The sequence below is a fragment of the Procambarus clarkii genome, chromosome 89 (genome assembly GCF_040958095.1).
Source record: "Procambarus clarkii isolate CNS0578487 chromosome 89, FALCON_Pclarkii_2.0, whole genome shotgun sequence".
Classification (NCBI taxonomy): Eukaryota; Metazoa; Arthropoda; class Malacostraca; order Decapoda; family Cambaridae; genus Procambarus; species Procambarus clarkii.
The window spans coordinates 7728534-7751760 of NC_091238.1; the positions used below are offsets into that span (position 1 = coordinate 7728534).

The 23227-nt window shown below is 45.1% G+C and overlaps 1 protein-coding gene across 8 annotated transcripts in view; it reads right to left on the reverse strand.

The window, feature by feature from the left end:
* Positions 1 to 23227, reverse strand: part of Pisd (phosphatidylserine decarboxylase) — a 40407-nt gene that overhangs the window by 9767 nt on the left and 7413 nt on the right. For 2 of the 8 annotated variants that reach the window (XR_011225768.1, XM_045767296.2), the window contains exons 2-3: positions 7001 to 7054; positions 803 to 1054 (exon numbers count right to left, since the gene is read on the reverse strand). Coding sequence is in view for 7 of the 8 variants with exons in the window: in XM_045767296.2 (XP_045623252.1) it covers positions 803 to 1054; positions 7001 to 7054 (306 nt within the window). In the remaining variant the exon portion in view is untranslated. Of the gene's footprint in view, positions 1 to 802; positions 1055 to 1496; positions 1640 to 4348; positions 4750 to 4827; positions 4953 to 7000; positions 7055 to 23227 lie in introns of those variants that run through there. The other 6 variants (XM_045767299.2, XM_069317908.1, XM_045767300.2 and 3 more) reach the window with 6 other exon arrangements.

Genomic DNA, 23227 nt, shown 5'->3' on the forward strand with positions numbered 1-23227 from the left:
CTTGGGGTGACATTCTAGCGTGGGGATTTTAGAGATCAAACCGGGTCTTGGCTGCCCATTATTTGGTACACATTCCTGGTCCTGGGAGTTCGTGTGTGGCTGTGAGTCGCAGGTTACTGCCAGTTATCTCAACTTCGAGTTGAGGAGTGCGTGGTGGCCGCCTCCCGGGTAAGTCCCTCTTAGCGGTTTTGTTTTGCTTTTGATGCTCAGCTTCCGAACCGGGGGTTGACACAGCTGGTGCGAGGGTCTGGGGCTCCTCCCAGGGGGGGCAGCATGGACGAGTGGCGTGGCGGCAGTGATGTGATGTTTGCTTGTTTACTTGAGAGTTGGGGGAGTTCTGCATCCCTGTTTAGTTTTCAGTTGCAATTTTTTTCCCAAGTGGGGTTTATTTTGTTATGCCTACCTTTCTGGGTGCCTAACCCCGGTCGATGGCAGACAAGGAATGCCCCCCCCTCCCCCAACCACATGGGGGGTTTCCAGAAGCCATTGCTCCCTTGCCTCTTTGAGGGGGGGACCAGGTTCTTGCTCGTGGTTCCCAGTAGACTGAATTCCATTGACTTATGCCCTAGACTAATACAGTATATTGCACACCAGTCCAATAGCTCCAGGGAGCCTCCGGGGCTCACCCAGAAAATGGCGTTTCATTACATTCAATGCTGGCTTTATAAACACCCAGAGTAAGGATTAATCAAGATATTCAGGGCCATTCATTCATATGTAAAACAAATTTTACTTTTATAAAAAGAGATACTGTAGTAATAATTACATACAACAATACAAGACTGTTGAACTCAGAACATACCATTTACCCATCCCCAGGCTCTTGAGAATGATCGAAGAGGTAGAAGCTTGTAAGCTTCAACTTCCCATTCATCAGCCAAGCAGTTACATGGTTCCAACTGACCAAGTTTTGCCGCTTCCCTCTTCCGAGTGTGTCTGTACTGTTGGAATGCAATTAGTGCTAGACCAACACCAACAGGTAAGGGAGTCCAGCGAAGGGTGCGGAGATACTGCTTTAAACTTGATTGGGCCATAATGTTCGTGTCAAAAAACACTGAAAAGAGAAAATTCCTTAGACATTAGCTAAAGTATCCTTATACCTGTACGTACTATAAAATCCACTCAGACCACACATTTCAATCAAATACTGTACTATTTCAAATTCTGCACATAAATTCCTAAAAATATAAAGACACACATATCTGACTAATACTGTATTTCCTAAAAGAAAAAATATTATACATAAGCCATTAACTATAATAAGATTTGTGGGTGCCTTTTGCATCATTGCACCCAATAAAATACAGAAAAAATTATTTTGAGGTCACATTTGGTATCTTTAGTGACCCCTTATTGACATTGCATTTGTTCTCATTACAATAACAACAATTAAGGGATAAAGACTGACTAAAATTTGAAGGCCAGAGATTGACAATCGAATTTAATTACAGGCAATATAAAATTCTGTACACTGGTACTTATATCCTTGAGGTTACCTTGAGGTGCTTCCGGGGCTTAGCGTCCCCGCGGCCCGGTCGTCGACCAGGCCTCCTGGTTGCCGGACTGATCAACCAGGCTGTTGGACGCGGCTGCTCGCAGCCTGACGTACGAGTCACAGCCTAGTTGATCAGGTATCCTTTGGAGGTGCTTATCCAGTTCTCTCTTGAACACTGTGAGGGGTCGGCCAGTTATGCCCCTTATGTGTAGTGGAAGCGTGTTGAACAGTCTCGGACCTCTGATGTTGATAGAGTTCTCTCTCAGAGTACCAGTTGCACCTCTGTTTTTCAACGGGGGTATTCTGCACATCCTGCCATGTCTTCTGGTCTCATGTGATGTTATTTCTGTGTGCAGGTTTGGGACCAGCCCCTCTAATATTTTCCACGTGTAAATTATTATGTACCTCTCCCGCCTGCGCTCAAGGGAGTACAGTTTTAGGCTCTTTAGTCGGTCCCAATAGTTTAGATGTTTTACTGAGTGGATTCTAGCAGTAAAGGATCTCTGCACGCTCTCCAGGTCAGTAATTTCTCCAGCTTTGAAAGGTGCTGTCATTGTGCAGCAGTACTCCACTCTAGAGAGCACAAGCGTTTTGAAAAGTATCATCATCGGTATAGCATCTCTAGTGTAAAAAGTTCTTGTTATCCAACCTGTCATTTTTCTTGCAGTTGTGACAGCTACTTTATTGTGTTCTTTAAAGGTAAGGTCTTCCGACATGAGTACACCCAGATCCTTTACATTGCCTTTTCGTTCTATGTTATGATTTGCCTGAGTTTTGTACGTGGTTTCCGTTTTTATATTTTCATTTTTTCCATAGCGCATGAGCTGGAACTTATCTTCGTTAAACACCATATTATTTTCTGTAGCCCATAGAAAGACCTGATCTACATCTGACTGGAGGTTCGCCGTGTCCTCTATGTTGCCTACTCTCATGAAGATCCTAGTGTCATCTGCAAAGCATGATACAGTGCTATAGGTTGTGTTCTTGTCTATGTCCGAAATGAGGATGAGAAAAAGTACTGGAGCAAGCACAGTACCCTGGGGGACTGAGCTCTTCACGGTTGATGGGCTGGATTTTATTTTGTTGACTATTACACATTGGGTTCTGTTGGTCAGGAAATTGTAGATCCATCTGCCTATTTTTCCGGTAATTCCTTTTCCAAGGCAGGGTATAAAGCATTTTTTAAATAATTGCTTAATATTTTAAACTCATTTGCAAAATTAAACATTTTTCAGATTACTTGTAATTTTTTTTATACTATATATGCATCCACAGATAGGCCCTCTGTCTATCACCTATGCTTTGGTTCAGAGATTTTCTAAAAAGTTTCAGTGGTAGACACAGTTTCTCAGTCAGTTCCATTATATTAATATGGCTTTGGATTGAATTCCATACACACATGGGGCTTTTGAATTCTTTACTGTCAGTGTTCATCCTGATTATTTTACATGTTATGGAAATATTTCCTTAATTCATTCTCTTTCCCTGCTTTAACCACTTGTGTAATTACTTAAGTGTAGTTTTAGGATGAGAGCTATACTCGTGGTGTCCCGTCTTCCCAGCACTGTCATATAACGCTTTGAAACTACTGTACTGACGGTTTTGGCCTCCACCACCTTCTCACCTAACTTGTTCCAACCATCTATCACTCTGTGAAAGTGAATTTTCTTATGTTTTTTCAGCAGCTTTGTTTAGTTAGTTTAAATCTATGACATCTTGTTCTTGAAGTTCCAGGTCTCAGGAATTCTTCCCTATCAATTTTATTGAATCTCAGTTACTATTTTGTGCGTAGTGATCATATCGCCTCTTTTTCTTCTATCTTCTTGTTTTGGCATATTTAATGTCTCTAACCTCTCCTTGTAGCTCTTGTCCTTCAGTTCTGGGAGCCATTGAGTTGCATGTCTTTGCACCTTATCCAGTTTGTTGATGTGCTTCTTAAGATATGGGCACCATACAATCACTGCATATTCCAGCTTTGGCCTAACAAAAGTCATGAACAATTTCTTTAGTATTTCACCATTCATATATGCATTTAAAAGCAATTCTGAAATTAGGAAGTGTAGCATAGGCTCCTCATACGATGTTCTTTATGTGATCTTCAGGTGATAGTTTTCTATCAAGAACCACCCCCTTCCCCTAGATCTCTCTATTTATCCAAATTCTTTAAAGATTTATCACATAATTTACAGGTTGTGTGGGGTCTATGTTCTCCTTTTCCACATTCCATAATATGGCATTTATTCATATTAAATTCCATTTACCAAGTGGTGCTCCATCATGATTTCAAGGTATGGTTCTAGGTTAAGGCAGTCTAGTAGGATACGGGTAGGTTAGAGCAGGCAGTAGTAGCATCTGGTCATGAGTCAGGTTAGACAAACCCCAATAGGGTCAGGTTACCAGTTAATTAAGATAGGACTTGCCGGAGTGGTACTGGGTCAGCCTTAGACTGGGTTCAATGCTAAGTTGTGGCACTATTTTAGACTTGTGTACCTTACAACAGTTAATAAAAGAGAAACTTCAAAAGAGAAACATGTAGATAGATCTATTTCTATATCTATCAATTTATTTATATTTTTTTTATAAATACTGTACATGCATGCTTTCTGTCCCTGAGAGTGGGAATCACGTCCCAACATGACTAATTATTATATTTCAGTTACCTGGCCAGATGTACACACCTGCCTGCCCATGAGAAGTTAATGGGATTTAAGGGCTGCAATTGACTTAGTCTGTATTAAGACTTTTCATTAGATTTCCTTAAGAAAATCATCGACTGTTGACAGAAAAAGGAAGTGTTGCCAGGGAGCACCTACACCCACCGAGTGGTGGACAAAGCCTTGAACCGTCACCCACCCAGTGATTGATTGATGAAGATTAAGCCACCCAAAAGGTGGCCGTAAGTGGTGGCCCTTTTGAGCCATTACCAGTATCAACAGATGATATTGGAGATCTGTGGAGGTGCGGCTGCACCCTGCGTGACGGGAGATGATCCCCGTGACCCACCCAGTACACACAGAAATCTTATCAACCTTCCCGTGACCCCAGACGGTGCCCGCATCACGGCAACATCTCTCATCTCTCTTCTCTCAGGCTGTCCTACAGCGCCGTCTCCAGGTAAGTGTGATCTGCCCGAAACGCTGCGAGTACTAGTGGCTTTACAAGAATGTAAATACTGTACTATCCAATGTATTCTCACAAACCCAATGTACCTTCTTGTATATATATAAATAAAATAAATAAATAAATAAATAAATCTGAATTAGCAGTCTTCAGACAAGTGTAAGTCGAGTTTATGTCGACGACAACCCAGGAATCTGATCCACCCCGGTAACCTGAGTGGGAGAGAAGGTGGAGGGTGATGGGTGGCCAGTATAGCCTGGTCACACTGCAGGTGTGGCCACTTAGGACTACAGTGGCCACAACCAGAGGCCATCACACACTCAAAACACCACTACTGACCCTTGTTTATATCCGGCTCGTGACCCGTTTTTAATATATCACCAAATATGATTGTCCCAGCAAACGTTTGCATTCATATCCCTTTAGTTATTCATAAAACAAGTTAAATTAACTAATAAATAATCGAAATTAAAACACAATTGAATAACTGAAAAGCAAATCCTTAAATGTACTTTATATATTTAATTCAAATTTCTTCCAAAGAAAACGAAATAAAAAGACACTGTAAATAGGTAACTAACCTAATTTGGATTGTTATTGTTTAATTTTGTTGTTTCTTATTTCCTCGTGTATCCTAGTAGCATTTAATAACGCAAACGATACTCCTTACACCATAAGAACTCGATTTTGTTTTGTTAACAAAGTACTAGTATGAATAAGTCTTTGTTTATTTGATATAGCTACTAGTTGTGATCGACATTTCGGGCATAACTGAGTAATTAAATTAATTCCCGTTGTCGGGGACTCGAAGCCTGTGTATATTTGTACCTATAAGAGAGAATGTCTGTCCAAATTTGAAGGTCAGACGCTTGGACTAGCCTTACCCAAATTTGCAGGTGGAATGGTCTAAGGTACGGGGCGGACATAGGCTGGTCGGGGTAGGCCTATGTTAAATGCTTTAAGAAATATGAACCTACGCCCTACTCCCACATACTATTTTCATAAAATGGGACAAAGTCTGAAATGAAATCGGGGACTTAATGTGCGTAAGGGGATCCACGTGTGAAGTAATCCATTTATAAAGTAATCGACATGTAAAAAGATCCAGGAGTAAAGTAATATCCACCTGGAGGTGTGAAGTGCGTGACTGACAACCACAGTGTAACTTGTCACCTCAAGGTCTGAACTTCATATTGCGCAACCTTATCCGACCCTGATGGTGGTATTTACACTTGCTTCTGTTTAGTTAAGCTTTATATTATCACAGACTATTATAGGCTTCCTTAGCACAGTAGTCTACATCGTCGGCCCAAAATCGAGGATCCTGAGTTCAGTCACATGACAGGACAAAAACTTTTGGGCAACGTTTCGTTTCACTTGATGCTTCTGTTTATCTGGTAGTTGAATAGGTACCCATGAGTTAAACAACTGTTGTACTCACCTAATCACCTAATTGTATTCGCCTAATTGTGCTTGCGGGGGTTGAGCTTTGTCTCTTTGGTCCCGCCTCTCAACTGTCAATCAACTGTGTACAGATTCCTGAGCCTACTGGGCTCTATCATATCTACATTTGAAACTGTATGGAGTCAGCCTCCACCACATCACTGCCTAGTACATTCCATTTATTAACTACACTGACACTGAAAAAAATTCTTTCTAACGTCTCTATGACTCATCTGGGTACTATTCCCCTGAGAATTTTGTAGGTGGTTATCATGTCTCCCCTTACTCTTGTTGTGGGTTGCATCCTGGGAAAAGTCAGTATAGATGGCCTAGGAAGACCTCAATAAGGCTAAGTACAGGTTCTGTGTCCCCGAGGTCGGGATACTATTTGACTAGCAAAGTTTAGATGTATCATCTTGAAACAAAAAAAAATTAATAAGAAATAGTTAAGATACTGACCTCTTGATATACATTTTCTCAGAGTTTACATTTTCAATTATAGTTGATAAAATTGCCATTAGGTTACTACGAAGCTGCAAATATACGCAGTTTATGGTATGACTTCGAGACAAGTGCACGCTAACCCTGAAATAACTATTTTTACCATTTCTCAACATATATCACAAGAGCTCAAACTCCTAGTTTTCGTGACGTGACGTCCCCGTCACGTCACGTGTCACAAAGCACATGACGTCTGTGCTTTGTCTTATACAGCTCAGCATTGGCCAAATACTGACCTTCCCCAGGATGCAACCCACAACAGTGGCTTAACTCCAGGTACATATTCAACTTTTAGGTGAACAAAGGTATCAGGTGAAAGGAAATGTCCCCGTACCATTTCTATCCTACCAATGTCCCTCGACTGTGAGCCAAGGATCTATAAATGATTTTAAAGACATAATATTACTTCAGTATATAAGACAATCTGGAGAATATACTTACGATTTGTCAATACCCAATGGTCTGTTAAATATCTTGGTCCAAACACATGAAACTCTATTGCAAGACATGTAAAGGAGTAAATAAGTACACATTAAATGCTAGTTTATACTAAACCCACAATGCACTGTTGCATCATGGTTCTCACAGCTCCCCCACACCACCACCACAGCTCCCCCACACCACAGCTCCCCCACACCACCACCACAGCTCCCCCACACCACAGCTCCCCCACACCACCACATGACACAGCAAGCTACTCTAGCGACACTACGTCTCTCCATACATGTTGACCTCTATAATGAAACAAGTAACAAATATAGTTTCACATTAAGTAATGAATCCCCTAAGCAAGTTGCTTTTGTCGCGTGATGGTGCATGATGCTGTGTTCCTCCTGCATGACAAACACCGAGTGTGGAAGGGAAGGGAACTATGAGGAGGACGCGCCAAGCCATTACCACTATATAGCACTTGGAAGGGGTCAGGACAAGGATTTGGGATGGGACGGGGAGTAGGAATGGTGCCCAACCACTTGGACGGTCGGGGATTGAACGCCGACCTGCATGAAGCGAGACCGTTGCTCTACCGTCCAGCCCAAGTGGTTGGATAGGCAGTGTGTGTGGAGACAGTGAGTGTGGCGACAGTGAGTGCGGAGAGTGAGTGAGGGGGGAGGGGGCAGAGTTGAGTGCGCACATGAAGGACTGGTATTAGTGTAAGTGTTGGTGCCATAGACAGGGCGGCGACGCCGGGTCTGGTGGTGGCCGGGGTCTCCCGTCACCAGCGCGGCGCCGCGGCAACATTGCACCTCTACGCCAGTACCTAATTTCCTTCTAAAAGCTTTTGTTTGCTTACGTGTTTCTACTTAGTGTTATGTTTAAAGCACATGTTGACAAATTGTAGTGGAACTAAAATAGTAACTTACCATTAGATCTAAACTAGGCTTTGTTTATGGAAGCTTCAATTTTTTTAAAGTATATTTATATATGATATTACAATGAATGATATAATTTGGTAAGCTTTTCCATAGGTTTAGCACACGATTAAAATTTGTTTAGTTCGTGTTGTGAGTGGTTGTAGGAACGGTTACAAGGATACATGAGTTGAAGATTTAATTTTTTTGTGGTGGTGATATTCCTGTGAGGGCCCCTAAGCCTCTGGCTGACCCACTAACTCTTACTTGTTTCTTGTTTTATTTACTTAGGCGGAGTATTTATGATTAAATTATGCCCAATGTGTTTAACAACTTCTACTCTGTTGAATCTTAATTGAAATCTTGTTTATTTTGTAACAATGCACTGCGTTAGATAATGTTCCAGTGGTCTGTCGGGCATTTCTCCAGTGTTGACATTTCCTCTCATCTTCTGGAACCTAGTTCAGGAAGTTACCTTTAAAATTCGTTTATCCTAACGAAGTTACAGTATTGATGAAATAGTTACACAGGTTAGACTATGTTAGAACATCAGCAAAGTTTCCCCACTCAGTAATGCTCGGTCAGATGACAAAGGGAAAAATAACGCATCATCTTGTAGCCTACTGGGACAGGATGTCGTTTCCCGTCAAGATAAGCAAGAATGGGGACACCAGCATTCTTGTGATAAGTTAGGACCGGGGAACCTAAATGCCTATGTTATGCTTATGTTATAAAGTGTATTAAGCACATTGTATAATAACTGCACATGTATATTGCGCCACTAATTGTAAATGAAGTCTCCATTCAGTCTGGAGACCACACAAATTATTGGGTAAACAGCGGTCATATCAATTACTATTGTGAGCTGACAATATCAATTTCATATTGGAAATTCCTCGTTATCGTTTACCACTGAATTACTTGCCCCGATGGTTTTAGAGTCACTGTGTGGAATGTATTAAAAACAAATTAAATCGTTAATAGATAAATAAGTATAACATTCAGGTTTTTTTTAAAGATCATGTTCTGTACTACTGAAACACTTGTTCACTACGAATTGTAATGTATAATTGCCTTGTAAAACTTATGTATATGTGATTTATATTATATTTTCTTAAATAAAGATAAAAAAAAAAATTATAAACAGTGGGATTATAAACTTTGGGATAATCCAGCGTGGACCCCCAGACGGTATGCATGTCTGAACATGTCTACTGTCTACTGCATCAACTCTGCACTTTAATTTCTAACAGGAAACGGCTCAATATATTCCATAGAAACTGTGGCACACTTCAGACAGTCCCCCAAGCAAGCCACATATACACACGTAGATGAGCCACACCCCAGCAAGTTACGTATACACATGTAGATGAGCCACACCCCAGCAAGTTACGTATACACATGTAGATGAGCCATAACCCAACAAGCCACATATACACAAGTGACTGAGCCATAACCCAACAAGCCACACACTCGCAGCAACCTGAAGCCTAACCAGAAATCAATATCTCCTATCGACAACGGGGAGGACTCTTGGGATTCTTGAAGTGTGTGTTACAGTGGGGCACAGACAGACAGGCAGGCAGGCAGACAGAGACAGACAGACAGACAGATCGAACAATTTTGTTTAAACCCATGAGCTGCAGTGAAGGTTAAGGTAGTGTTACATAGGCTTCCACTATATATAACTGGTCTCGGGGTGGGTTATTCCTAATGTGCTGTTGATGGGGCTTCAGATGGCACGGAAATATCCTCCAGGGTTTACAGGAAACATGTGGACACAAGAGAAAAAATATGCAGATGAAGATACATGCTTCCACACACAAAGAGGCGGGACCAAAGAGCCAGAGCTCAACCCCCGCAAACACAACTAGGTGAGTACACACACACACACACACACACACACACACACACAAGCGTGTGTGTGTGTGTCCGAGAAATGGCTGTTAGAGTTCAACACTAACAAGTGCAAGGTGATGGAAAAGGTGGACAGGAGCCAGGAGACCGAAAGGCCGATATACGACGTAAGGAAACTACCTCCCTATAACGTCTAGAGAAAAAGACCTGGGAGTGGACATAACACCAAACCTAACTCCAGAGGCTCATATAAATAAAATAACGTCAGCCGCATACTCTACTCTGGTAAAAGTCAGAACATCTTTCAGAAACTTGAATAAGGCGGCTTTTATATCACTATACCGCGTATGAGAGGCCAGTCTTAAAGTATGCCGCCCCAACGTAGAGCCCCATCTTAAAAAACATATAAGGAAGCTCGAAAATGTGCAGAAGTTTGCAACGAGACTTCTCCTAGAGCTGCGAGGAATGAGGTACGAAGGCAGAGGGGGGACTTGATACAGACGTATAAAATACTTAAGAGGGATTGCCAAGCTGAAAACAAGAAATGTTTGCAATAAATAACAATAGAACAAGGGGACACGGACGGAAGCTTGAGACTCAGATGTGTCATAAGAGATGTTAGAAAGTTGTCTTCTAGCGTAAGGGTAATGAGTAAATGGAATGACCTAAAAGAGCAGACTGTAGAGGCTCATAACTCCATTCATAACTGTAAAAGCAGGTATAACAGAGAAATAGGCCCCGGAGTCATTGCATTAGACAACCAACGGCTGGAAAAGCGGGCTCCAAGAGGCTTGGACCAAGAAACTTGATCTTGCAGGCAGAAATAGGTGAGTACACACACGCACAGACGAGGCTGACAGCGGTACACAACACAAATAAAGCAGGAGTACTGGTGACACAGGAGGAAGAGGACTACACATCCTCAGACCAGGACGATGAGGATCACTCCATCGTAGTTGTGTATGGCTCCCAAGAGCAGTCTCGACGTCCCATCGGGAAGGTGTGCCCATGTTTGAGGGTCACGATGCGCCTGACATTGTGGACACAACCCCAGGGCGATACACCGCTCTCAGTAATGGCCAGACGATCACCATAGACTTACCACGGAATATCACCGAGGATCTCCCGCCATACCCTACACTGTCGCCTGCGGACTCACTGGTACACACACCAAGCCAAAACAAGAAACCGAAGAACAGGAAAAAAATAGAGCCATGAGGGCCCTCTGAGATAGTGACGCTGTAATGAAATATTAAACAAGGCTTTCTGCTGCTGCTCGGCCCTCATGGCCCCCCACCCTGGTGCTCTGGGCGGGGTGAGTGACTCTGCCATCTATCCAAAAATCCTTGTCCTTGCTGGGTTGAGCCCTGGCTGTATACTCTGTGACGCCAAAGCTTCCTCTCCAGACTGTACTTCACACTCTCCAACTTTCCAGACCCACATTTATCCACAGATCTACAGTATCTGGTCCTGGTAATGACCTCACCCAACCTCCACTCACGGGCTATTCATGCCCGTGCCACCTCTGGGGTGGTTTAATCCTTATCAATCAATCACACTGGCCTCGCGGCTGAGTGGACAACGCTCGGAGGTTGTAGTCTTAAAGGCCCAGGTTCGATTTCCGGCCGAGGAAGAAAGAAATGGGTAGAGTTTCTTTTACCCTGATGTACCTGTTCACCTAGCAGTAAATAGGTACCTGGGAGTTAGACGGCTGCAATGGGCTGCTTTCTGGGGATGTACTAACCTAGATGTGCTTGCAGGGTGGAGCTAGGCTCCAAGCCCTGCCTTCCGATAGTTCTTAGATTAATGCAATTATTCATTTCTCACACAATCACACATCATATTTACATTTACAAATTTGAATCGAATTAGTTTCAACGTTAACACTGAAGACGTTCTTCCTGATGTCTCTATGACTCATTTGCGTCTCCAGTTTCCATCTATGGAGGATATATCTCCATCCTTCGCAACCACATCAGGAGAAATCAACAGTGAAGGAACAGGTCATGAAACTGAATGATGCTGAACTGTGGATACAGAACGTCAAGGGAAGCTGAACACCTGAGGATGCTGAACACCTGAGGATGCTGAACACCTGAGGATGCTGAGCAGCCGATGATGCTGAACACCTGAGGATGCTGAGCCGCTGATGCTAGTGTAGAGCGGGAGATGAGGAGGACGAGGGGAGGGCGGGACGTCAACCAGGCGCCCGTAGGAGAGCATCTGAGGGGTCACCTTTAATTTAAACCGGAGAGGCGGCCCCTCCCAGCCTCACTCCGCCACACTCTACCTACTGCAGCGCCACCCCCTTCATCACACCCCTCCTGCTGGTGGTGGCCCCCCCCCCTTCCTTCTCTCAAGGGCACCAGCACACGCACGCACGCACGCACATACACAGAGTACACAGAGTGTGATAGAGTCCGTGACATTAACACTAGAGTATCTATTCGTTTCATGCGGAGAAAAGGAGGGGATAAGCTGTTTGAGAGCGTTCAGACCTGCTTGAGTGACGTACACACTTCCAGGAAACTGAGGGAGACTCGCTATACGAGAGGATTAGCTCATGACCTCAGGGAATACGACGTACTTGACTGCTGTAAACCCTCTCGAAAGTGTAATATGTCTGCTCCCTGGAAAGTACAGAAAATAGACGTCGAAATTGTACCCCTCAAGGTGAAAAAGATTCATCATGAACCGGGACAATTACGGTGTTTGTATGGAAGCATGATATCTCGGTTACCAAGAGGCAACAGTTTACATGTATATTGCGACGGGTCGGTGGCGGAGGATGGCAGGGCAGGGTGTGGTGTCCTAATAAGGGATTATACGGAGTTTGGGACTGTGGACAGGATAATTGAACTCCGGCTTAGTAATTATATATCATCCACACAAGCTGAACTGCAGGCCATTCTGGCGTGTTTGGAGGAAGTACGTCATGACGACAAAAATGTTTTTGTATTTGTCGATAGCCGAGGAGCACTGGAGTCCTTAAACAGTAGAAACCCAGTCTTCATGTCTATAGTGGAGGACTGTAAGAGAAGAATAACTGAGATACAGCTGAAAGGTTATAGTGTGAAATTCATGTGGATTCCATCTCATGTTGGAATAGTGCTCAACGAGGTGGCGGATGACTTGGCCAAACGTGCCACATCAAAACCACAAGTTGACATTGAATGTGAATTCACAATGAGACAAATAAGAAGCAAAATCAGAAATATTCAGGCACAGGCGGGAGTGGAGAGGAGAGAGATAATGTATGAGAGTAGTCAAACCATGCAACACTACATGTATGTGAGTCAAAACACCCATTTCACTTATGGTAAAAGGAGAAATGCTTGGAGTGACTCTGTGTACATGCGGCTCAGGCTTGGGTACAAATATTACTGGGAATATGGGATAGATGTTCATGGTAATGACACGAAGTGTAAACTATGTGGTATGTTAAGGTCTCACACCCTTGCCCATTATATTCTTGATTGTCCGTTGATTAGTGTATATAGAAACACTGAGATAAGGACTGTTCCTGAACAAATAGCCTGGATGTGTCACAACGGAAAGGTTGATGATATTCTTGAGAGATATAAGAATTTTGCACCAAGATTGTAATATTTTGTTGAATTATCTGCAGGTGTCTTGCAAATTGTCTATACAGTATACCTAGGTCATAAAAGTATTTGTGTGTACGTCTGATACCATACTCCTTGTGAGGGAGGAAATGTATATTTTTACCTCTCAGAATGTTTGGTAATGTGTTTATTTGTGATGTGTGTCTATGTATATATTAACACGTTGTACTGAACGGGGTGAGAATAGCTTGAGCTACCTCATCCCTTTGTGTGTATTTTACCTCAATAAACTTATTTCAATTTCAATTCAATTTCAATTTCACATACACAGGATAGGGCTGGCTGGCTGAGTGGACAACGCTCTAGGCTCGTGGACCTAGGGACCGGGGTTCGATCGAGGTAGCTGGCGGAAAAAAATATGGGCAGAGTTTCCTTCACCCTGATGCCTCTGTTACCTAGCAGTAAATAGGTACCTGGGAGTTAAACAGCTGCTTCCGGCTGCTTCCTGTGTGTGTGTGTGTGTGTGTGTGTGTGTGAGAAGGAAAAAATAATTAGTAGTTAGTAACAATTGATTGATTGACAGTAGAGAGGCGGGCTGAAAGAGCAGAGCTCAACCCCCCGCAAGCACAACTAGGTGAATACAACTACGTGAACACACATACCCAATTTAGGTAAGTACACACACACACACACACACACACACACACACACAAGCGCTCCTTGATGTGATATCATCGATATAAAGGTATTACAATACATTTGTAGTGAGGTCAGGTAGAGATGTCCCCAGAGGAACATTTGTGGGTACTGTCCCACACGGAACATTTGCGGGTACTGTCCCACACGGAACACTTGCGGGTATTGTCCCACACGGAACACTTGCGGGTACTGTCCTACACGGACACTTGCAAGGACGGTCCAGCGTGGAAGAGATGGAGCCTCTGGAAAAGAATTAGTGGGAGCCGCTCGATCAGCCAAGAAGAATGTGACCAAAATGTGAGGTGTGAGATACAAGCTGAAGGTCGACCCTGGGAGCCACTATAGCATCACTACACCCCCAGCACCGAGGGGAGAGGCCCTCTACTGCTTCCTCCCGCAGGAAGTCACACCTCGGCTCCCTTCCTCAATGCTGCTCTCCAAGGTGGCTGGGTAATTGTGCACCCCATACTCATCTCGTGAGTGGTAGTTATTGCCTGTAACACCCAGGGAAGCCTCCTTGGAAGGTCAACCCAAGTGACCTCGGATCATCTTGCATCTTCCAGAGTTAATTGAAATATTAGCTGGCTACACCCTAGTCAGCTTGTGTCAAGTACACAATCACGATAGTCTTGTCAAACATTTTTAATGGAGTTGTAACACCCAGAGACCTACGTTGTAACACCCAGAGACCTACCCCTTCTGACAGGTCAGAGGTCAGCCACCTGCAGAGTTGAGCGTTTGGGTGCAAACATTCGGGATGGAACCTCCTCCCTGTCCGGCTCGTTGTTGCCGTGAGGGGGCTTGGTGGGCGGCTGCTGGGGTCTGATGCTCCATGGGACAGTCCTCTGTCCTTTTGTGGCCTTATACTCCTGCTGCTGCCCTCACTAATATTGCTGGACAACTTTTCCTTTTCCTTTTGTTTCGTTTCTCTCTCCCCCCCCCCCTCCTCCCCTCCTCTTCTCCTTTCTAACCGATCATGGCTTCAGGTTTTCTACGTCTAAGACTTGTGCTATGACTTGTACTCGGAAGCGTGTCGTTCTTCATCCTTCTTTGTCGCTGTATGGTTACCCCCATTGTTTACAAGGGTTCCGCTAACCTTTGGGGTTGATTTTTGACACTCGTTTGTCTTGGTCGTTCCTCTTCCTCTTCACCACCTCCCTCTTGTTGCTCTTCACCACCTCCTCTTGTTCCTCTTCACCACCTTCCTCTTGTTCCTCTTCACCACCTTCCTCTTGTTCCTCTTCACCACCTTCCTCTTGTTGCTCTTCACCACCTTCCTCTTGTTGCTCTTCACCACCTCCCTCTTGTTGCTCTTCACCACCTCCCTCTTGTTGCTCTTCACCACCTCCCTCTTGTTGCTCTTCACCACCTCCCTCTTGTTGCTCTTCACCACCTTCCTCTTGTTCCTCTTCACCACCTCCCTCTTGTTCCTCTTCACCACCTCCCTCTTGTTGCTCTTCACCACCTTCCTCTTGTTGCTCTTCACCACCTCCCTCTTGTTGCTCTTCACCACCTTCCTCTTGTTGCTCTTCACCACCTTCCTCTTGTTCCTCTTCACCACCTCCCTCTTGTTCCTCTTCACCACCTCCCTCTTGTTCCTCTTCACCACCTCCCTCTTGTTGCTCTTCACCACCTTCCTCTTGTTGCTCTTCACCACCTCCCTCTTGTTCCTCTTCACCACCTTCCTCTTGTTCCTCTTCACCACCTCCCTCTTGTTGCTCTTCACCACCTCCCTCTTGTTCCTCTTCACCACCTTCCTCTTGTTCCTCTTCACCACCTCCCTCTTGTTGCTCTTCACCACCTCCCTCTTGTTCCTCTTCACCACCTCCCTCTTGTTCCTCTTCACCACCTCCCTCTTGTTCCTCTTCACCACCTTCCTCTTGTTCCTCTTCACCACCTTCCTCTTGTTCCTCTTCACCACCTTCCTCTTGTTGCTCTTCACCACCTCCCTCTTGTTCCTCTTCACCACCTCCCTCTTGTTCCTCTTCACCACCTTCCTCTTGTTCCTCTTCACCACCTCCCTCTTGTTGCTCTTCACCACCTCCCTCTTGTTCCTCTTCACCACCTCCCTCTTGTTCCTCTTCACCACCTCCCTCTTGTTCCTCTTCACCACCTCCCTCTTGTTGCTCTTCACCACCTTCCTCTTGTTGCTCTTCACCACCTTCCTCTTGTTGCTCTTCACCACCTCCCTCTTGTTCCTCTTCACCACCTTCCTCTTGTTGCTCTTCACCACCTCCCTCTTGTTGCTCTTCACCACCTCCCTCTTGTTGCTCTTCACCACCTTCCTCTTGTTCCTCTTCACCACCTTCCTCTTGTTCCTCTTCACCACCTCCCTCTTGTTGCTCTTCACCACCTCCCTCTTGTTCCTCTTCACCACCTTCCTCTTGTTCCTCTTCACCACCTCCCTCTTGTTGCTCTTCACCACCTTCCTCTTGTTGCTCTTCACCACCTCCCTCTTGTTCCTCTTCACCACCTTCCTCTTGTTCCTCTTCACCACCTCCCTCTTGTTGCTCTTCACCACCTTCCTCTTGTTGCTCTTCACCACCTTCCTCTTGTTGCTCTTCACCACCTCCCTCTTGTTGCTCTTCACCACCTCCCTCTTGTTCCTCTTCACCACCTTCCTCTTGTTGCTCTTCACCACCTTCCTCTTGTTGCTCTTCACCACCTCCCTCTTGTTGCTCTTCACCACCTTCCTCTTGTTCCTCTTCACCACCTCCCTCTTGTTCCTCTTCACCACCTTCCTCTTGTTCCTCTTCACCACCTCCCTCTTGTTGCTCTTCACCACCTTCCTCTTGTTCCTCTTCACCACCTTCCTCTTGTTCCTCTTCACCACCTCCCTCTTGTTGCTCTTCACCACCTTCCTCTTGTTCCTCTTCACCACCTTCCTCTTGTTGCTCTTCACCACCTCCCTCTTGTTCCTCTTCACCACCTTCCTCTTGTTCCTCTTCACCACCTCCCTCTTGTTGCTCTTCACCACCTTCCTCTTGTTCCTCTTCACCACCTTCCTCTTGTTCCTCTTCACCACCTCCCTCTTGTTGCTCTTCACCACCTTCCTCTTGTTGCTCTTCACCACCTCCCTCTTGTTGCTCTTCACCACCTCCCTCTTGTTCCTCTTCACCACCTTCCTCTTGTTCCTCTTCACGACCTTCCTCTTGTTCCTCTTCACCACCTCCCTCTTGTTCCTCTTCACCACCTTCCTCTTGTTGCTCTTCACCACCTCCCTCTTGTTCCTCTTCACCACCTCCCTCTTGTTGCTCTTCACCACCTTCCTCTTGTTGCTCTTCACCACCTCCCTCTTGTTCCTCTTCACCACCTCCCTCTTGTTCCTCTTCACCACCTTCCTCTTGTTCCTCTTCACGACCTTCCTCTTGTTCCTCTTCACCACCTCCCTCTTGTTCCTCTTCACCACCTTCCTCTTGTTGCTCTTCACCACCTCCCTCTTGTTCCTCTTCACCACCTCCCTCTTGTTGCTCTTCACCACCTTCCTCTTGTTGCTCTTCACCACCTCCCTCTTGTTCCTCTTCACCACCTCCCTCTTGTTCCTCTTCACCACCTTCCTCTTGTTGCTCTTCACCACCTTCCTCTTGTTCCTCTTCACCACCTCCCTCTTTCTGTCCGGTTATCTCGCTTACAGGATTCTCTTTCCATTCGTATTTCTAATGTGTCTCCTTGTATTGTTCCTTCCTTGCCCCTGTGGAGAGTCCCCCTTCCGAAATTGTGTACTTCCCTGACCCCGGATCACTAAAGCTTTTACCCCTCCTACAGTTCTGAAACGCCTGACCGCACTTATGTGTCGTCTCCCTTCAGAGACTAGCATCTTCACAGTGGAACTTTATGCTATTTTCTATGCTCTCCGTCTCCTGCTTTCTCGTTGTCAATCTTCCTTTGTGATTGTAGTTGACTCTCGTAGTGCCCTCATGGCTCTCGGGTCCTTTAATCCTGTCCATCCGGTAGTTGGCTACCGGATGGACATTGGATTATGGTTGGATTCACAATGGATTCACAATGGATTCAACATTGGCTGTTTCTTATCTCTAGTAAATTTAAATCCATAGAGTTTTGCTGGGTTCCCAGCCATATTGGTGTTTCTTTAAATGAGCGTGCGGATGCTGCCGCTCGGGAAGCTATCCGCTCTTGTCCCATCTCCCGTAAAGGTATTCCTTATTCTGACTTTTACCCAGTTACTCGTTCCTCCGTCCTTGCCCGTTGGCAGGGTTGTTGATCTTCTGTTGTTGGTAACAAACTGCGTACTCTTAAGCGTTGTGTGTCCACATGGCCGTTCTCCTGCCACCGTAACCGGCAATGGGAAACGGCTCTAGCCAGGTTGTGTCTTGGCCATACTCGCTTAACTCACGGTCACTTAGTGGAGCGCCGCCCTGCTCCTTATTGTTCAGATTGCATTGTCCCTCTTACAGTCGGGCATATCCTTGTTGAATGTCCTGACTTCCAGGACGAGCGTGTGTCTTGCTTTCCAACCGCCCCTTCGCGGTCACCTGTCCCTTGATAGAATTCTTGGTGAATCAGATACTTTTGATATCGTTCGCCTTATGTGTTTCTGTTCTTGTATTGGCATCCATGGTGATAATTAGCGCCCCTCTGATTGTTCCCGCACATTTGGTGGTGCTACATAGCCTTCCCGGTTTGGTGCCTTCTTTTGATAATTACTTACTGCGGGATGGAAACATTCTTTTTCCTCGCTCACCCTTCCATAATTAATCTCCCCCTCCTTGAGAGGTGTATGATAGGTGTCAAACAAGTAAATGGAAAGATTCCCGAGTGTTTTTGCACCTGGGAGCTGATCACTTTTCAGACCACCCTTCAAGCCTCCTATTTGTAATTCTCCCCCCCCCCAACCAGATGATCTAGGTGGCAGTTTGGGGGGTGTATATATATATATATATATATGCCATGTAGGGCAGTTCGGAGTCAGGGAGTGGTGGGCGTGACATGAGAGTGGACACCGCCGGTCATCACACAGTATAGGGAGAGACAGGGAATCCACCCGGGTCGTAGAGCAGGACCCTACAAGGTAATGTGTGTCATCTTTGATATTTTCCATTTGGGATGTCTTGACAATTACCAGTGTTAGGGTAGGGACTTATAGTTTGGTGAATATTATAATTGTGTTCTAATAAACTATACTTATCCTGTGAGTGGTAGTTTATTGTGCACCCCATACTCATCCCTGTGAGTGGTAGTTATTGTGCACCCCATACTCATCCTGTGAGTGGTAGTTATTGTGCACCCCATACTCATCCTGTGAGTGGTAGTTATTGTGCACCCCATACTCACCCTGTGAGTGGTAGTTATTGTGCACCCCATACTCATCCTGTGAGTGGTAGTTATTGTGCACCCCATACTCATCCTGTGAGTGGTAGTTATTGTGCACCCCATACTCACCCTGTGAGTGGTAGTTATTGTGCACCCCATACTCATCCTGTGAGTGGTAGTTTATTATGCACCCCATACTCATCCTGTGAGTGGTAGTTATTGTGCACCCCATACTCATCCTGTGAGTGGTAGTTATTGTGCACCCCATACTCACCCTGTGAGTGGTAGTTATTGTGCACCCCATACTCATCCTGTGAGTGGTAGTTATTGTGCACCCCATACTCACCCTGTGAGTGGTAGTTATTGTGCACCCCATACTCATCCTGTGAGTGGTAGTTATTGTGCACCCCATACTCACCCTGTGAGTGGTAGTTATTGTGCACCCCATACTCATCCTGTGAGTGGTAGTTATTGTGCACCCCATACTCATCCTGTGAGTGGTAGTTATTGTGCACCCCATACTTATCCTGTAAGTGGTAGTTTATTATGCACCCCATACTCATCCTGTGAGAGTTTATTATGCACCCCATACTCATCCTGTGAGTGGTAGTTTATTATGCACCCCATACTCATCCTGTGAGTGGTAGTTATTGTGCACCCCATACTCATCCTGTGAGAGGTAGTTATTGTGCACCCCATACTCATCCTGTGAGTGGTAGTTATTGTGCACCCCATACTTATCCTGTAAGTGGTAGTTTATTATGCACCCCATACTCATCCTGTGAGTGGTAGTTTATTATGCACCCCATACTCATCCTGTGAGTGGTAGTTTATTATGCACCCCATACTCATCCTGTGAGTGGTAGTTATTGTGCACCCCATACTCATCCTGTGAGTGGTAGTTATTGTGCACCCCATACTCATCCTGTGAGTGGTAGTTATTGTGCACCCCATACTCATCCTGTGAGTGGTAGTTATTGTGCACCCCATACTCATCCTGTGAGTGGTAGTTATTGTGCACCCCATACTCATCCTGTGAGTGGTAGTTATTGTGCACCCCATACTCATCCTGTGAGTGGTAGTTATTGTGCACCCCATACTCATCCTGTGAGTGGTAGTTATTGTGCACCCCATACTCATCCTGTGAGTGGTAGTTATTGTGCACCCCATACTCATCCTGTGAGTGGTAGTTATTGTGCACCCCATACTCATCCTGTGAGTGGTAGTTTATTATGCATCTCATACTCATCCTGTGAGTGGTAGTTATTGTTCACCCCATACTCATAATGTGAGTGGTAGTTATTGTGCACCCCATACTCATTCTGTGAGTGGTAGTTATTGTGCACCCCATACTCATCCTGTGAATGGTAGTTATTGTGCACCCCATACTCATCCTGTGAGTGGTAGTTATTGTGCACCCCATACTCATCCTGTGAGTGGTAGTTATTGTGCACCCCATACTCATCCTGTGAGTGGTAGTTATTGTGCACCCCATACTCATCCTGTGAGTGGTAGTTATTGTGCACCCCATACTCATCCTGTGAGTGGTAGTTATTGTGCACCCCATACTCATCCTGTGAGTGGTAGTTATTGTGCACCCCATACTCATCCTGTGAGTGGTAGTTATTGTGCACCCCATACTCATCCTGTGAGTGGTAGTTATTGTGCACCCCATACTCATCCTGTGAGTGGTAGTTATTGTGCACCCCATACTCATCCTGTGAGTGGTAGTTTATTATGCATCTCATACTCATCCTGTGAGTGGTAGTTATTGTTCACCCCATACTCATAATGTGAGTGGTAGTTATTGTGCACCCCATACTCATTCTGTGAGTGGTAGTTATTGTGCACCCCATACTCATCCTGTGAATGGTAGTTATTGTGCACCCCATACTCATCCTGTGAGTGGTAGTTATTGTGCACCCCATACTCATCCTGTGAGTGGTAGTTATTGTGCACCCCATACTCATCCTGTGAGTGGTAGTTATTGTGCACCCCATACTCATCCTGTGAGTGGTAGTTTATTATGCATCTCATACTCATCCTGTGAGTGGTAGTTATTGTTCACCCCATACTCATAATGTGAGTGGTAGTTATTGTGCACCCCATACTCATTCTGTGAGTGGTAGTTATTGTTCACCCCATACTCATCCTGTGAGTGGTAGTTATTGTTCACCCCATACTCATTCTGTGAGTGGTAGTTATTGTGCACCCCATACTCATCCTGTGAATGGTAGTTATTGTGCACCCCATACTCATCCTGTGAGTGGTAGTTATTGTGCACCCCATACTCATCCTGTGAGTGGTAGTTATTGTGCACCCCATACTCATCCTGTGAGTGGTAGTTATTGTGCACCCCATACTCATCCTGTGAGTGGTAGTTATTGTGCACCCCATACTCATCCTGTGAGTGGTAGTTATTGTGCACCCCATACTCATCCTGTGAGTGGTAGTTATTGTGCACCCCATACTCATCCTGTGAGTGGTAGTTATTGTGCACCCCATACTCATCCTGTGAGTGGTAGTTTATTGTGCACCCCATACTCATCCTGTGAGTGGTAGTTTATTGTGCACCCCATACTCATCCTGTGAGTGGTAGTTATTGTGCACCCCATACTCATCCTGTGAGTGGTAGTTATTGTGCACCCCATACTCATCCTGTGAGTGGTAGTTATTGTGCACCCCATACTCATCCTGTGAGTGGTAGTTATTGTGCACCCCATACTCATCCTGTGAGTGGTAGTTATTGTGCACCCCATACTCATCCTGTGAGTGGTAGTTATTGTGCACCCCATACTCATCCTGTAAGTGGTAGTTTATTATGCACCCCATACTCATCCTGTGAGTGGTAGTTATTGTGCACCCCATACTCATCCTGTGAGTGGTAGTTATTGTGCACCCCATACTCATCCTGTGAGTGGTAGTTATTGTTCACCCCATACTCATCCTGTGAGTGGTAGTTATTGTGCACCCCATACTCATCCTGTGAGTGGTAGTTATTGTGCACCCCATACTCATCCTGTGAGTGGTAGTTATTGTGCACCCCATACTCATCCTGTGAGTGGTAGTTTATTATGCATCTCATACTCATCCTGTGAGTGGTAGTTATTGTTCACCCCATACTCATAATGTGAGTGGTAGTTATTGTGCACCCCATACTCATTCTGTGAGTGGTAGTTATTGTGCACCCCATACTCATCCTGTGAGTGGTAGTTTATTGTGCACCCCATACTCATCCTGTGAGTGGTAGTTATTGTGCACCCCATACTCATCCTGTGAGTGGTAGTTATTGTGCACCCCATACTCATCCTGTGAGTGGTAGTTATTGTGCACCCCATACTCATCCTGTGAGTGGTAGTTATTGTGCACCCCATACTCATCCTGTGAGTGGTAGTTTATTATGCATCTCATACTCATCCTGTGAGTGGTAGTTATTGTTCACCCCATACTCATAATGTGAGTGGTAGTTATTGTGCACCCCATACTCATTCTGTGAGTGGTAGTTATTGTGCACCTCATACTCATCCTGTGAGTGGTAGTTTATTGTGCACCCCATACTCATCCTGTGAGTGGTAGTTATTGTGCACCCCATACTCATCCTGTGAGTGGTAGTTATTGTGCACCCCATACTCATCCTGTGAGTGGTAGTTATTGTGCACCCCATACTCATCCTGTGAGTGGTAGTTTATTATGCATCTCATACTCATCCTGTGAGTGGTAGTTATTGTTCACCCCATACTCATAATGTGAGTGGTAGTTATTGTGCACCCCATACTCATTCTGTGAGTGGTAGTTATTGTGCACCCCATACTCATCCTGTGAGTGGTAGTTTATTGTGCACCCCATACTCATCCTGTGAGTGGTAGTTATTGTGCACCTCATACTCATCCTGTGAGTGGTAGTTATTGTGCACCCCATACTCATCC